The sequence below is a fragment of the Scheffersomyces amazonensis genome, assembly GCF_036850825.1.
Source record: "Scheffersomyces amazonensis strain UFMG-HMD-26.3 chromosome Unknown RJT21scaffold_2, whole genome shotgun sequence".
NCBI classification, from domain to species: domain Eukaryota; kingdom Fungi; phylum Ascomycota; class Pichiomycetes; order Serinales; family Debaryomycetaceae; genus Scheffersomyces; species Scheffersomyces amazonensis.
In genome coordinates, this window is record NW_027042742.1 from 2,632,532 (window position 1) to 2,647,925 (window position 15,394).

The 15,394-nt window shown below is 32.6% G+C and overlaps 5 protein-coding genes across 5 annotated transcripts; 1 reads left to right on the top strand and 4 right to left on the bottom strand. All coding sequences in view use genetic code 12, as the record gives it.

Moving 5' to 3' along the window:
- Positions 1–256: 256 nt before the first annotated feature.
- On the bottom strand, positions 257–2,344 carry RJT21DRAFT_113284 (uncharacterized protein; the record flags this gene model as incomplete). Its single annotated transcript, XM_064880150.1, has 1 exon — positions 257–2,344. The coding sequence occupies one exon, from the start codon at positions 2,342–2,344 to the stop codon at positions 257–259; it is 2,088 nt and encodes a 695-aa protein (XP_064740125.1).
- Positions 2,345–4,959: 2,615 nt separating this feature from the next.
- ANB1 (translation elongation factor eIF-5A) lies at positions 4,960–6,457 on the bottom strand. The gene is made up of 2 exons (XM_064881433.1): positions 6,383–6,457; positions 4,960–5,756 (listed from the first exon to the last, which is right to left on the bottom strand). Exons 1-2 carry the CDS (start codon positions 6,395–6,397, stop codon positions 5,301–5,303), a joined length of 471 nt encoding a protein of 156 aa, XP_064740126.1. The 5' UTR covers positions 6,398–6,457; the 3' UTR covers positions 4,960–5,300.
- A 679-nt stretch (positions 6,458–7,136) lies between these two features.
- On the bottom strand, positions 7,137–8,636 carry RJT21DRAFT_2724 (uncharacterized protein; the record flags this gene model as incomplete). Its single annotated transcript, XM_064883986.1, has 1 exon — positions 7,137–8,636. The coding sequence occupies one exon, from the start codon at positions 8,634–8,636 to the stop codon at positions 7,137–7,139; it is 1,500 nt and encodes a 499-aa protein (XP_064740127.1).
- Positions 8,637–10,630: 1,994 nt separating this feature from the next.
- On the top strand, positions 10,631–13,661 carry FGR47 (Fgr47p). The gene has a single exon (XM_064883331.1). The coding sequence runs from the start codon at positions 10,707–10,709 to the stop codon at positions 13,554–13,556; it is 2,850 nt and encodes a 949-aa protein (XP_064740128.1). The 5' UTR covers positions 10,631–10,706; the 3' UTR covers positions 13,557–13,661.
- On the bottom strand, positions 13,662–14,818 carry RJT21DRAFT_139128 (uncharacterized protein; the record flags this gene model as incomplete). Its single annotated transcript, XM_064883332.1, has 1 exon — positions 13,662–14,818. One exon carries the CDS (start codon positions 14,816–14,818, stop codon positions 13,853–13,855), a length of 966 nt encoding a protein of 321 aa, XP_064740129.1. The 3' UTR covers positions 13,662–13,852.
- Positions 14,819–15,394: the final 576 nt, after the last annotated feature.

Genomic DNA, 15,394 nt, shown 5'->3' on the forward strand with positions numbered 1-15,394 from the left:
ATTAAAATTATATAGTACAGACATATAAGAAATGAAAGAATAGTAAAGTAACAATGAGTAGAAATCGGAATTGAAATTGGAATTGGTTAAGAAACGGAAATGAATAGAGTTGAACTAAAACAAAAGGAAAAGAACAGGAGGGGATATAAACAGTAGAAGAAATTGAAGTAAATGATGTCTGTAAAGAAGAAAGTAATAATAGAATAGAATCGAATCGAATCGAATAGAACAGGGAAAGTATCAATACATAAGTCCATTATACTCTCTGATCTACTACGTCTCTTGCTGTTTCAGGCGAGACAATTGGATCAAGAGCATTAGTATTTGTAGGAGATATAGATCTCGTATGCGTTAATGGAGTAGGAGTGTTTGCATTGTGACCAAGATCAATTTCAGTGTCAGTCACATCTGCAGTTGGGGAATCGTCATTATTTTCAACTGACTCATCACTAGCTTCGGCGGAGGGGCTTCCTTCAGCTTGGTTTTCATTTTCAGCTTCATTTTCATTTTCATTTTCATTTTCATTTTCATTCTCGTTACCATTCTCGGTATCATTCTCATCACTTGGCTGAAGTTGTGATCTTCTATATTCACGATACAACTCGATGACAGCCCAATTGAATAAATCTTTCTTTTTAATGCCCATTAATCTCCAAAATATGATTTTAAAAATGTGACCGTATTTCTCCTTAGCAATTTGTTGAGCTCTTTGCTCAAAATTTAAATGATTTAACAGTTCTTCACTTAAAATTATTGCTACTCTCTCACCAATTGGAATTAATTCATGAAGGATAGCTCTTAATTCAGGATCGTTTCTGAACTCATTTAAATCGAGACTAATCACATCATCTTCATCGTCGTCTTCTTCGTCTTCTACATCTTCAGCCGGAACTTGTGTGTCTCCAGCACTGCCATTTCTAGCGTTTTGAATGGCTACACTATCTCTCTTGAATAAATAATCTCGTTTACACATAGGACAACATGCTCTTCTCTTAGTTAACCAAGGATCAACACAATCTGCATGATATACATGACCACATATTAATCCTCTAACGGTATCTTCTTCTTCCAACACCTCTAAACAAATAGCACAAGATCCAGAATCAAAATGTAAATCTATTGGGTTAAGCAATTGTGGTGGTGGTGTTGTTGTTGTTGTTGTTGTCGTAGACTCACCATTGTTGGTTGAAATTGTAGTATTAGCATTAGTGGTGGCTGGTGTCTCTACTGAATCTTTGACTTTAGTTTCTTCATTAATCATTGTAGATGTGGATTCTTCAGCATGAATAACTAATTCTTTCATCTCAATAGATGTACCCTCTTCTCCTTTTTCAGATTTATAATATGCAATAGGATTAATACTATTCTGATTTCTAGAATTAGCTGGCTGTAGTGAAGTATTATCATTATCAGCATTTTCATCTTCATCTGTTGCTATTCTATTAGTGGCTGAAATGGTTTGAATTATATCACTATCTTCATCATCATCTTGATCCTCTTTTTCTTCCATTAGATTACCTGCTCTATTTTCAGCGTCATCTTCTTTCCCACCATTTAACCATTCATGATAAGTTTTCTTAGGAAATAAAATTTCACATTGTTCTTCAGTTAGTTTCTTCATCTTAGCAAATCTACCTCTTCTTCTTCTGGTATGTTGAGTTATATATGGGACACTTCCTGGGCCAACAACGCCAACACCAACCCCAAATCGATATCCTGCACCTCTAGTACTAGCATACATTCTTCGTCTACTTCGTCCAAGTTCTTCAATGATATAATGATCGAAACCGTAATTTTGTCGGATTCTTTCCAATTGCTCACGAATAAGATTATCGGAAGCATCCGCTAATCTTGTTGGTGTATCCACACCATTTGTAGAAGATCCTTGTCCGTTAGCTTCATTAGCATTATTCGTTGAATTTCCTTGATCTGTAGTACTAGGACCATTATCTGGGGGAGCAGGTGGCAAGAATGAACCCATCATTAATTGTCTTCTGGATAATGGATATACATGTAATCCATATTTTGATCTGACAAAATATCTTATGGTAAAAAATACAAACATTAAGGCTATGAATACACCCACAGCCAAAGCTAAGAAGAAAAGAACTGTTGATGGTGTATTACCTACAAATCCAGTATAATCTGATCCACCTCCACTTCCAGTACTATTATTACCACCTGGACTACTAGGACCACCAGTCAGGGTGGAAAATGGATAGTATTGAGTTGATACATATGGCAGTGGTAATGAAGTAGTTGTAGGAGTCAGATCATCTCTTTTGTAGTTAGCTAGATTTTCAAAATCTAAATCTAAATCTAAATCGAACCCCATATTGTGCATTAAATTATTAATTATCAATTATTAATTTTCCATTTAATTATACTGACAATTATTTCGCACCTGAGCAATTTTTAGTCATTTATTTCTACGATCCTGAACCTTAAGGTCTCTGGATAAAGGAATATATGAAATAAATGAAAAGTTGGTGATACTTTGAATTTAGATCTATTTTTGATCGTATTAGATCTAGTTAGATCTTCGATATTAATTTCGATCTGACCTTTTCTAGCGAATCGTATTTATTATTTAACTATGGAATGTGTTTTGGATTACAACTTGTTATCACTATAGTAGATATATGGAGATGGTTGTAATCACGTTGTAATTAATATCCTTACCTCTCACTTTACTTCGAAAAAGTGGGGGGTGTGGTGGGGGTAAGGGATCCGAAAGGGGAAAGATCCTTTATTCTTAAATAGTTAAGTATGATGATTTACCAAACCTTGAAAGGTGTGATGTACTGTTGATTATAACTGAAATGTTGAAGATGGTTAAAAGGTAAATTTGTCAATCAAACAAGGAAATGTGGTGGTTGAGAAGTGAATTAATTAATAATTACTGATTTTATTTTCGGACCGGAAATTCTTATGCTACCGGACAAGAATTTGTAGCAATGACCGGTAAAATGTTCCAAACCGGTCAGATTTTTTTTCCTAGATCGAGGGTGCATTTATTCATACCAGGAAATCACGATATTCAACCAATTATTTGAAAATAGGTGAACTTACTTATGACATCACCTGCTTTGTATGTCTGTTGTTATTTACTAGTTAAGTTCGAACATTTTAGTTTAGGTTTTCAAACTGCCAGAGTTTCTAAATAGCGTTTAGTGCAAGGGCATATGATGGAAAGTATACAAGCTCCAATACGATCAAAACAGCTCATGACATGTATGTATTGTAGCATTGAGTTATGAATCTTTGAGTTTGGCAAAGTTCCCTGCTTCTTTCATCATATTCTTGATAAATGAATTGAAATGACTTGCTTTGGTACTTGTAGAATTGTTACATCTATTTTTCCGTTGGGTGCAAAATTGGAGGAGTTTTTGCCTACAAACCGTTGCATCCTTTAAAAGAGTTGGCAACAAGAAACAAGAATTTTGTTGGATTCGATGATACTGGCTATAAACCAAAGGAGGAACCTCACATCATGTGGATTAACTCATCATATGGTAAGAAATTACTAGCTTCTCAGAAGAATTCTTGAAGTGATAGAACTTAGCTCATCAGTCTCGATTTGCAGTTGTGATAATGAAAATTTCACACAATTTACACAAGTCCAGTCATATATCTAATTATAAGGAATAGAGGATAATTTATATTGTTGGATTCAGAGATCCAAGTACTATTTGGGCATGTTGTTATAATTTGACATTCAAAGATGTTTCAACCATCCAGACGATATATACAACAGATTAATATACAACAGATCAATGTCTGGACCCCACATTATGAATCACGCTTGCCTCAGAAGCTCGTAGTTTACTATATGCATGCAGTAAGTCCAACAGGAGTTGTTAGGTCAACAATAACAAGGTTTGAGGTTTCTTTCAGAAGTGGGGATTTTCCATTTTAGTGTCTCTAATTATTACCGTTTATACTTCAGTGTGATTGAGAAAATAAGATTTAGTAGACGAAGAATCAAACAAGAAATATGGAAACTCTTGTATAGCCATGCTTTTATTCCTTTAAATCATAATTACTAGATTTATTAACTTCTAAATGGCAATATAAACTAATATAGCCAGTTCTAAGAACTAGGATGCTCAATGACGTATTCTTCTTATTCCAAACCAAGGTTGATTCTTTCCTCCAAGAAACCATACTACCAAGAAGTATTTATGCACTACTGAAAATCTCTTAAAAAAATTTGGATAACTATGGCAATTACCGTCTGCCAAGAATATTAATTTCAAAGCTAATCTACAGGAACTGGCGAGATTTTGGCTACAAATATCAACTGCAACATGAATTAAGAAATACCAAACTTCAATTATTCTATAAAATTTTCAAACTACTCTTCTGATTATTTGTGGATAAATCCACCCTCGGTGGAGTAACCGGTTTGAAAATTATTAACCGGGGTGGAATGGTCGGAGGTATGCAAAAAACCTATCCAAAGAATGCTATTAATAAACTATTATTAATTGATAGATAGAGTATATGCTCAACGCATTATAGATGATGCTTACATATCACCAGGGTCTTCTGGTGATAGGCTGGCCCAGGCCTAGGCTGAATCTAAGACAAGGCTTATGTGTTTCTTAATTACGCACAGCGATGCTTATGTCAGCGCATATCTTTGCAACAAGTCGACGTTAATTTAATTATAGAACCTGTAACTGAAACGCCCACAGTAACTGTAGTGTAACTTTACTTTACTTCAGCTTTTGAGTTTTGGTGTCTGTCTCATAAGCCCAGTTTACCACTATTAGTAACAATATTTTGATCTCGATCTCGATCTCTTACTTACGTAGTTTAAATTTTTTCATTTCTAATGCTTATATTCAATAACTAACAGAATATTGACGGCACTACGAATACATAATAGGAGTAATAATTATTATAATAATAATAACTTAACGATTTATTCTTTTTATTTTATCAAATTAATTAATCAGTACTAATAAAAAAAAGTAATAGCAAAGAAAATAACATAACATAAATAACAAAAACAATAACAATAATAACAATAATAATAAGATATAAATTTAGCAACCATTTAAAATCCAAATGGATCGACCTTTTTTAAATACAAATTTAATTTAAGTTCTTTTTAATTATCATTTATTTCATCATTACCATCATTGGAAATTTATCATTTATATAAATAATAATATAATAACATAAGTTTTTTCTTCTTTTCCCCTTTGTTCTCGAATAATTAATTAGAATAATAATAACAAAGAAATATTATATGATATATGTATATGTCAAAAATTAAGTAAAGATTAAACTTAAGCCTTTGGAGCTTCCTTGTAAGAAATAGCAGCTTCTTCACCCATGGCAGAGATGATAGTGACTAATAAATCTTTACCTTCATCGAATTCAGATTGTAATTTTTCACCTAATTCACCTTCTGGGACTTTGACATCATCTTTGGTGTCACCATCTTGGGTCATTAAAGATAAGAAACCATCATCAATATCTAATAATTGGAATTCAGTTCTAGAAACATTTGGAACTTCCATATTGTGGGTAGATGGAGATAAATCTTCTAATTTCTTACCAGTGAAAATATCAATGGCAACTAAATGGACTTTAGCGTGACCGTGCTTACCAGTCTTAGAGGTAGACATATCAACAATCTTACATGGTCTACCCTTAATGACAACATGACCGTTCTTTCTTAAAGCAGAACATTGCATTGGGAAGGTTAAAGCGGCACCGGCATCAGCGGTTTCAAAGGTGTGCTATATATTATTTGTTAGTATATTTAATTGTATTTTTATCATTTAGTTGCAAACTGAAAAATTTTGTGGGAAACTGATTATTTTGAGATTTATATTTTTTTCTGCCTTGACCAAAAAAAAATCTTCTGTCCATTCAATAATCAAATTTTCCATAAATGATGACAAGCGCAAAACCAATAAAGTCAATCAATCGATGCAATTAATGTATACTATTGATTGGCCAATCATATTAATGTAGTGTTTGATTATGAATTTTGATTTATGGTCTTATTAACATCCATCACAAGAAAAAAAATTTTGATCTCACGGGCGTCAACGTCGACAAAATTCAGCCGCTGGAAATAAACTTGTCATCGTAGTTGTATAATGATATCACCAATCATTGTATATAGTAAATATAATTATATAAAGATTTTATGTGATTTGGATTGAATATGATTTGATTAGTTGTATAAAATTTTAAAGTTGATTATGGGCGGGATGATCAAAACTTGTCCCTACCAAATTATTTGGGTAAATGGATGAATACTGGGCCCCATTTAAAGGATTATAATCAATCAATAAGTTAAGATATATCAGTTTCCCCTTGATAATTCATTTGCTACAGTTAAGGTAATGACACTTACGTCTTCGTCAGCCATTTTTGATATCTAATTAACGTGGTTATTGGAAAAGGAGGGAAGAAGAGAGGAAGAAGAAGTAGCAGGAAATGAGGATTTAAAAAAAAAAATGGAAGACCTTTGGTGAATTTTTTTTTGGCAAATGTGCAGTACCTCTCACTTAAAAAACTGAAAAGTCGTCTCTCATTTTTCAAATCTTTTTTCGTTCCTCCTTAAATATTTTACATATTACTAACTTCCAACCTGTAATTTGCTTAAATGTCTTCTCACCATTTAAATGTCTGCGTAAACTAGTTGATGGGTCATAGTAAATTTGAGAATGATTTGCGGTTACCCGGACACACCTCAATAACATAACATATGTCGGTATTAAAATCCCGGGATTTTAATCCATAACTCCACGCGACATTTTCAATTTTCAACTTTCAATATATAGCAACTAACCGCGAAGAGGCCTATAAACTATAAACCCTTTAAGTACCCAATAAAACACGTTGACTAATATTAATATAGATTATACAAAAGTATATATAGCTAACAGTAGTTTAGGACTACTGGATAATTATGGCAGTTATTGTACAGAGAAAGAGGAAAGAATAATTGTAGTAATATAAACAAAAGAATACAGAATATAGAATTGTAGATTAGAGATAATGGTTGAAATGATCATGTGATGGTGATGTTATACAGTAATTCTTCAATTCTTTATCGGATCTATAAGTATTCCTGTAATTGTATCAATTGGATCAGGTATGTCTAATTAACCCTTAATTGAAGCTGTAGCCAGTAAATCATTCTCTATATTATTAGATGTAGTTGCTTGTTCTTCATTAACTTCTGATTTAAGTAATCCCTTTAATTTAGTTTCTTCATCATTACTATTACTTTCTTCATCTCCAAAATCTTTCTTATCAGTAATAGAATGATCTATTCCAGAAATTTCAGAATCATCTTGTTGTCCAGCATCTTTAATCTTTAATTTAAATTTATTACTAGTAGAATTATTACTTTCATCACCTACCCCACTTGATCCATTTGTTGGACTCTTATTTATTTCTCGAGCCAGTTTCTCTAATTTTAAAGTTTGAATGGCAGAATCCCATTTGTTTAATACTTCTTGACATCTTTCATGTAATCTAAAACTATCAGGGAAACTTAATCCTTCATCTTTTATAATACATTTTAATACTTTATGAATCTTGGTTTTCCTTAATAAATCAACACTAATTGGGAAATCAAGAAGTCTATATAGAATAAGTCTAGCAATCAGTAATTCATCTGCTGTTAAAGGTTGTAAATTACTAGTATCTTTAGGAGTACATGGTTGATTTCTTTGAATTAATGTTCTTTGAAGTTTAATTCGACATAACCATAATTGATGTTGTTTCTCTTCTTCGGTGATTGGTTTTGGGCTATCACTCTTATGGGGTTTGGTATTAATAGGTGTCGTAGCTTTACCATTAGACTTGGTGGATTTCTGCTTCTTAACTGGTAATTCTTTTTCTTCCTCCTCCTCTACTTCTTCATCATCTTCCTGTTTCAACAATCGTCTTGACCGTTTAGTAGTACGACCTGTTGCTGTGGTTGTAGAAGGTGTTTCACTAACAGATTTTCCATTCTTCTTGGATTTGGTTGATATACTTGATTTCCTCTTTGTTGTTCCCTTTTCTTCAACAATCTCTTCTTCTTCGACTTGATCCTCTTCATCGTAGTCTTCTTCTTCTGCATCCGCGTCATTTTCTTCTTCTTTCACTGCACCTCTACCTCGCTTTGTCTGTTTAGGTGTTATAGTTTTCTCTTCTTCCTCTTCTTCCTCTTCTTCTTCCTCCTCTTCTTCGTCTTCTTCATCTTCGTCGTCATCTCCTAATTCTCCACCATTTTCTAGGAATCTCACAAACTTCTCAAAGGTCAAACCTTTAGCAGCTGCCATAGATTCTTCGATACTTGGTTGAGATCTCCATTTACTTAAATTATCCTCCTTTAGAATCTCCGGTTTAATCTTCTTTAATTCTTCATCTAATAACTTGGGTGATAAGATTTTAATTTTATCTTCACCAATCCAATTATAATTCCCTTCAGGCACAAATATAACACAATATTCTGCTTTCTTTGCCTTTTTAGCTCGAAGAACATTCTTAGGAATCAAGTCTGGAGGAACGATAAATGCTGGCCATGGTCTAAAACCAGCCATTTTGGCAAATACCAACTGTTTGTCGGGAATGGATCTCTTTTTGGGAGGTGAAGCTGATTTCGGAGGCATTCTAGTGATTATTATATGAGTTTTGGTTGATTATAAGTTGTGATTGAAGGTTTATGATTGTTAATGATTGTCAGATAAGCTTAGATCAGTTGTTGGATATCAGAAAATGTCTGAACAAACTACCGATTAAAAAGGTAGTAGGTAATAGTGTCGGGCTGATCTATATTGATAGACAAGTGTATTGTCTGAATGAATAATTCTTAGGTATAATAATGGAATGACTCGAGTTATGGAATGGCTCGAAGCTCAAAGGACCGAGGGGCAGTCTAAAGTGGAAGTCAAGAAATAATAATAATATATTTACTGAAATAAATATCAAACGTGTCGGTAAATATTTGCAGTAGATTAACGACAATTCCTTTCTTCTTTCAAAAGTACTAAGCAGTGACTGAGCACAGTGTGTAAGCAGATTTACTGGACTGACTTCTGATGGAGGATTGGATAGTTAGAGTGGATTGTTTTGTTTGTTCCCGCAAATGAGCACTGCGCTGAGCGGTGGCAGGCTGATCGTCCACAAAGTGTGTTTTTGTCTGTCTGGTTTTGGCCTTTTTTCCGAGCAATCACTCACTCTCTCACTCACTTACCCAGTACACTCACTTTTATGCCAATTGTAGTAGTCAATTGCGCCCTTGTCTTAGATGGGTTGTATCTGATTTTTGAAGCAGTTGCTGTCTATGACATACGACACCAGAGTCTTAGTGGACAGTTTAGTGGGCTATACAGTGTCCTTACTCTTTAGGTAAGTGGTGTAGTGTTCTTCTCATCGTATCTTTCTTATTGTGAGTCTCTTACATTACTTTGACAATTTCATTGTGCGACATTCCAAAATAGGAGTAGTGGGTGGGTGGGTGTTATATGCACGGCATAAAATTTCACAGCAAACTAAGTGTGACTCTAAAGTGCAAATGAAAGTAACATATGGTAATGGACATATATGGTGTGTGCGTAAGAGTATATTTCATGTTATATGGAACTCTATTAATAGTTATACATATTTCATTTCATTGTGTTTCAAATAATTATGGTAATCTGTTAATTAGAAATTATTGGCAATTATAATTCCAAAAATGTTAAAAAATGATAAGGTCTTAAAAGACCTCTAACTCTGCTACTGAGTGTAACTGTGTATGAAAATTGCAACAGAGTACTTACATTAGACACTTAATAAGCGTAGTATACTTTCCCATTCTCAAACCCCATATAACAAGCAATACGGTAACTGCGAAATTGACTGCTAAAAATTGAAGATAGGCACCGCCTGCACATAGACAGTCACACAAAAGTCCAGTAGAGATAAAAATAATAAAAAATAAATTGAATAAATTAAATTAAATTAAATTTGTTCGCAGCTTTCTGCTTTCGTAATCAAACCCTCGTCAGCCTGGCAGTTCGTTCTGTTTGCCGGGACCCCCCCCTCCCCCCCTTTCCAAAGTGGATTAGCTCATGTGCTGAATGTCTTCAAGACATATTGATAGCATAGTAATTATCTTAAGCTGCAATATATATGAGTTAGTATAGACCATAGTACTATACTTTGCATTGTTTGCTGTGGTAAGGTACAGCCATCCCCAAAATTATTTCAAACTATCGCTGAGCCCTGTTTTATTCGTAGACTAATCACTATACGCTGTAAATAATGTGGCACATCAATAGAGTTAGTTACGCTATAGATACACTGATTCAAACACTTTAAACTATTAATATATGGCTGCACCATGACCTATGTTACTGAGATGGATATGAGTCAAGTACATATCCTAAATATTGACAATATTCCCACTCAAATTAATATGAGCATACACTACCAAAGCTTATCTAACTATATTTGCCTCATTACCTCCGTATACTAAACTAGTAAATGCTGTAATTCTGCTTGGCTGCTACATGATTTCGGTGTGCATTTGCCAAAATTTATATATATATTTTTTTTTCTTCGGAAAGCCAAAGTCATTTTTTTTCTCAAGTAGTTTTTTACAACCCAAAAAGACAAAAGTGTTCCCTGTCTGGTTATATATTATTTCTTTATCAAATTTTAAATAATATTCTAATCATTACCTGCCGACACTAAACATGTATGAAACAGGTTGGCATATCAAGCCACGAAAACGCGCATTGGATCTCCCCAGTCCTAAAACATTGGCCAGGTTATTAAATGTCCCTATTAAGAAACGAAAATTGTCATCTAGTCCCAGAACCGAAACCGAGAAGGAATTCGAAAATGATGCAAATAATTTAAATTATGACACTTTTAATCCTAAAGAAGATGACATTAAAATTAATTTACCAATTCCTAATATAAATGATGGGAATATTAATATCCCCACTCCATTTATAACAAATTCCACCAATTCAAACCCCGTTCTAAATTCAATACCATCAAATATAATTCCAATAATTCATGAACCAGCTCAAATTGCCGATTTCTTTACCGATGTTAAAACCGATTTAACCGACTATAGATTATCTCATCAAATCTCCAGTATAATTGATAAGTTTCCTCCACCGATACCTCCATTTATAAGTCCAGAAGTCAGACATCAGGATGGTCCATATGGAGGAATAATGGTACCATTTATATATCCTCCACCACCAATTGTAGATATTGATGCATTACCGTATTCGGTGGCTCAGTATAAGATTCGGTTTGACAGAGCCAATAAGACGTCAGACACTGACAGTACCAATACTAATGGTAATAGTAATACCAATAGTAATAGTAATACCACCACTACTAATAGTAATACTCAGGCTACTAACACCACCACCACCACCACCACCACCACCAATCGTAAACAGAGCACTTCCAATCCTCCAGAAGATTCTAAAGAAATCTTAGCATCATACATTGAATATCAAAAAACTAAAAATGATAGCTTACATGAACCAGTATATTTACAAGTACCTCCATTACCATTCCCTCCTGTGAATTATATGCCATATCCTTTATCAGCCGCATACTCGTCCTTAACTCCAGGGGATGTATTTCAAACATTTATAGAAGCTCATGAAGAATTACCTAGAACAGATATGGTAGTAGCCAGTGCTGCCGGATCATTATTTGAAATGAGAAGTCTGGCGGCAGAAGAAGGATTTACTATCCAAAGTTTTGAACGAGGTAGAAGTGAAAGAATAAATTCTCAGCGTCAAAGGTTAAAGAGAAGTAGACGACAAGGAACTTCAGATGACGATGAAGACGATGAAGATGATGAAGAAGAAGATGATGATGGTGAATATGATGAGGATGACAATGAAGAAGATGATGATCAACAGGGAGATGAATTTGACGATGATAGTGATATTTATGGTAATCAACCCAAACAAGAAGTTATAATTAAAAGGAAAAGAGGTAGACCATCTAAGAAATCTATATATCAATACAATTATATTAAGAATTTAATTAATAATGATAATTCAAGAAATTCTAGAGGAGGAATAGAAGATAATATTCAAAAGGATTTAGATATCGATAATGGATATCATGATTATATGCAATATGTAAGAAATATTGATACCAATTATTATGATTTTCGAGAAGCTCAAGCTTCCAAGAATTCCAATACTTTTATACTTAATCCTCGATCTTATTCTTATGAGAAAGTATCACCAAATTTGAGTGATACAGTACGAACAAAGACAAAAACTGAAGAATTAAGTGAAGAATTAAGTGAAGATGACTCATTAAATGATTCTGCATTTACTATGAATGGTAAGACTTTAGATCCTAAATTTAATACTAGACGAATTCTAACTAATCCCGGTAAAGATCTTATAAATGCTAATGGGAATGGACGAGAAAAGAGAAGACTTGATTTAGTTCATTCATTAAGTGAATTACAAACATTTTCTGAAACAGAACGAGAGAAAGTATATCTACAACGGAAACAAGAATTACTTAATAAATTAAAGAATTTACAAGAATCCCGTATAAGTTTTACCCATTGTGATATAAAAGATGAAGAATTAAATACTTTTAAAGAAAATTTAGATATTGAAAGAGATGAAGAATTAGTTCGATTAAAATTATTTGAAAATTATGAATTATTAAAGAGTTCATTAATATTTTATCAAGATTCTAATCGAGTTTATAAACATTTAAATGCCGTAATGATTAATAAATTAGAGAAATTAAAGAATTTCTTTGAATTCCAACGAGATTTATTTTCAAAATATCTTAAGAATGATAATCTTGATATATTTGATATTAAAAGTAAAGATTCCAATAAATTATTTCGGGGAATATCTCAACGAGATTTTAGTCAAGAAGTTAAACAAATAATTCGAGATTCGATTGTTAATGATGTTAAAGAATATCAATTACAAACTCTTAGTCAATCGAAATTATTATATCTGGATTTAACTACTCCATCTCCCTTGAGTAGTATATTAAGTAATAATTCAGGTTTATCATCATCATCATCATCATCATCATTTAATAATATTAATAATTCTACTCCTACTTCAACTACTGATACAGTACTTGTTCATGATTTTATGCCATTAATTACTCCTGCAGAATTTGATATTATTACCGGAGATTTACCTGCCAAAATTAAATTATCAGGAGGGAATTCTAAAGATTCGAATATTAAACATCAAATCTTTCAGAATTCACTTTATGAACGAGTTACCTCGGGGTCCGATACTAATGTTGGAGCATCTGATAGTCAAACAAGTACTGGTGGACCTAATGGACCTAAAAGAAGAGGTAGAAGAAGTACTAAAGATCAACCTATTGCTCCCGGATCGGGATATGCTTATGATAGAATTAAAGGTGATGGACCAGATAATCGATATTCTGAAGCGACATTATTGGCGAAAATCATGAAACAGTTTATTGGTCCTCAATCACTTCGAGATGAAGAGCTTGATGTTGATTTTGAAATGTTACGAATTAAATCTAAATGGTCAAAGAATAATTAGTGATTAATGAATTATAAGTCAAATGATTATATAGTAAAATATGTAAGTAAATAGATAAAAAGACAGACTAATAAAGTAAAGTAAAGTAAAGTAAATAAAGATTATAGTAAAACAAAGGGAGACTAAGTAATAGAATAGTAAACAAAGAGAAAACAAAAGAAAACAAAAGAAAACAGAGAATAGATTGTCAGAGTTATATAGCAAGAATGATAATTTTTAATAACACAAGGTAAGGAAAGTAAAAGCAACAATGGTAGTAGTGAATAGTGGTTAAATAACCGTCATTCAAATTGTTTCTAATATTCTTCAAATTGAGAATAAAGGGCAAGAAGAACATTAGTTGCACCAATAACCACCGGGAAAGTACCTAAAGAATGAGAGAATCTTTCATAAGGACTTAAATGATAAGTAAAGAAATCCCAATTAATTCCAAAATTAAATACTGATGAAGCATTTCTACCAATAAGATAAAAGATAACCACTTTACTTAAAGCAAATACAAAAGGATCATAATCATAAATTCTTGCCACAATACCTTCACTATCATCAAAAACTAATACTCTTCTTGAAAAATTAACAAAATAAGAAGCAATTAATGGTAAAATAATTGAAAAGATAACCCAAGAAAGGAAAGTTGAAATAATACTACATTCAAATAATGCTGTAATTTCAGGAGTTGGAATAGTACTTGAAGCAAAAAATGGTATATTATCCTTTAAAAGGTCATGATTTAAAGCATTTTCTTTTAATTCAACAAATGGTAAGAATGTATAAATAAAATAAGAAAATTCAATAATAATTTCCAAATAATTTAAACTAACCGATTTAGATAATTGTTCTCTTAATTCATCAGTATAATCAACATAAGTAATTCCTACATTATCAGTAAATTCATAAATTTTTTGAATAATTACTTCATATTGTTCAATTATTGGATCAATAATCCATTGTTTTAAATCAAGTGGTGCTGGAGCATCATAATCTTTATCACCTAAATCTTCTTCTGCTCCTCCAGTAGTTGATGATTCAATGATTTCTTCATGTAAAGTTGTTTCATCATCATCATCTTCTTCATTGGCATCATCGATTTCTTCGAGTAATGATTGAACAGTTAATAAGCCATCTTCAGGATGGTCAGTAATATAACCGTCGAGTTTTTCAATAAGGATCTTTTTAGTTGATTTTGAAGCGGTTTTAATTTCAAGTTTATTGAGGACACTGAGTAAATCAGCCTTTGTATGTTTTTGGTAGATGGATGACATTTTGCTTTGGTTTGGTTTGGTTTGGTTTGGTTTGGTTGGTTATAGCGTTAGTTGAATAAATTTATGAAAACAAACAACAATATCTACAGACAGACAGACAAGAAAAGACACTAAGTTAATTGGGTATTTGTCAGACTTTTATAAAATTAATTAATTATTAATTATTAATTATTATTATTATTATTATTATAAAATAGTCGGATGCTCAGTCAATTGACTCGATATATAAATTGGATTTGTTAAATAAACAATCACGACAATTGACAATTTGCATTTGTTTTGATTTAATGGATTTTGTTTGATGTTCTGATGTTTAGTGCATGGCTGCGCTTATTCTCTACTATAGATGCTACCAAGTGGTGAGAAGACCGGTCGTGTACCCCACCATGTTATGGTTTGGCCTTAATTAGGCAAGTCCTGTATGATACCTTAAAATTTTTTGTTGTTTTGCCATTCCCCTTTATAGAAGGACAGACAAATTTTATCAAATGTTCATTAGCTAACTGCATTAGTTATAATTCAAAACAGTCACCCACATCAATTACTATTTTGGGTAATTGCGGTTGCAGTTCTGAC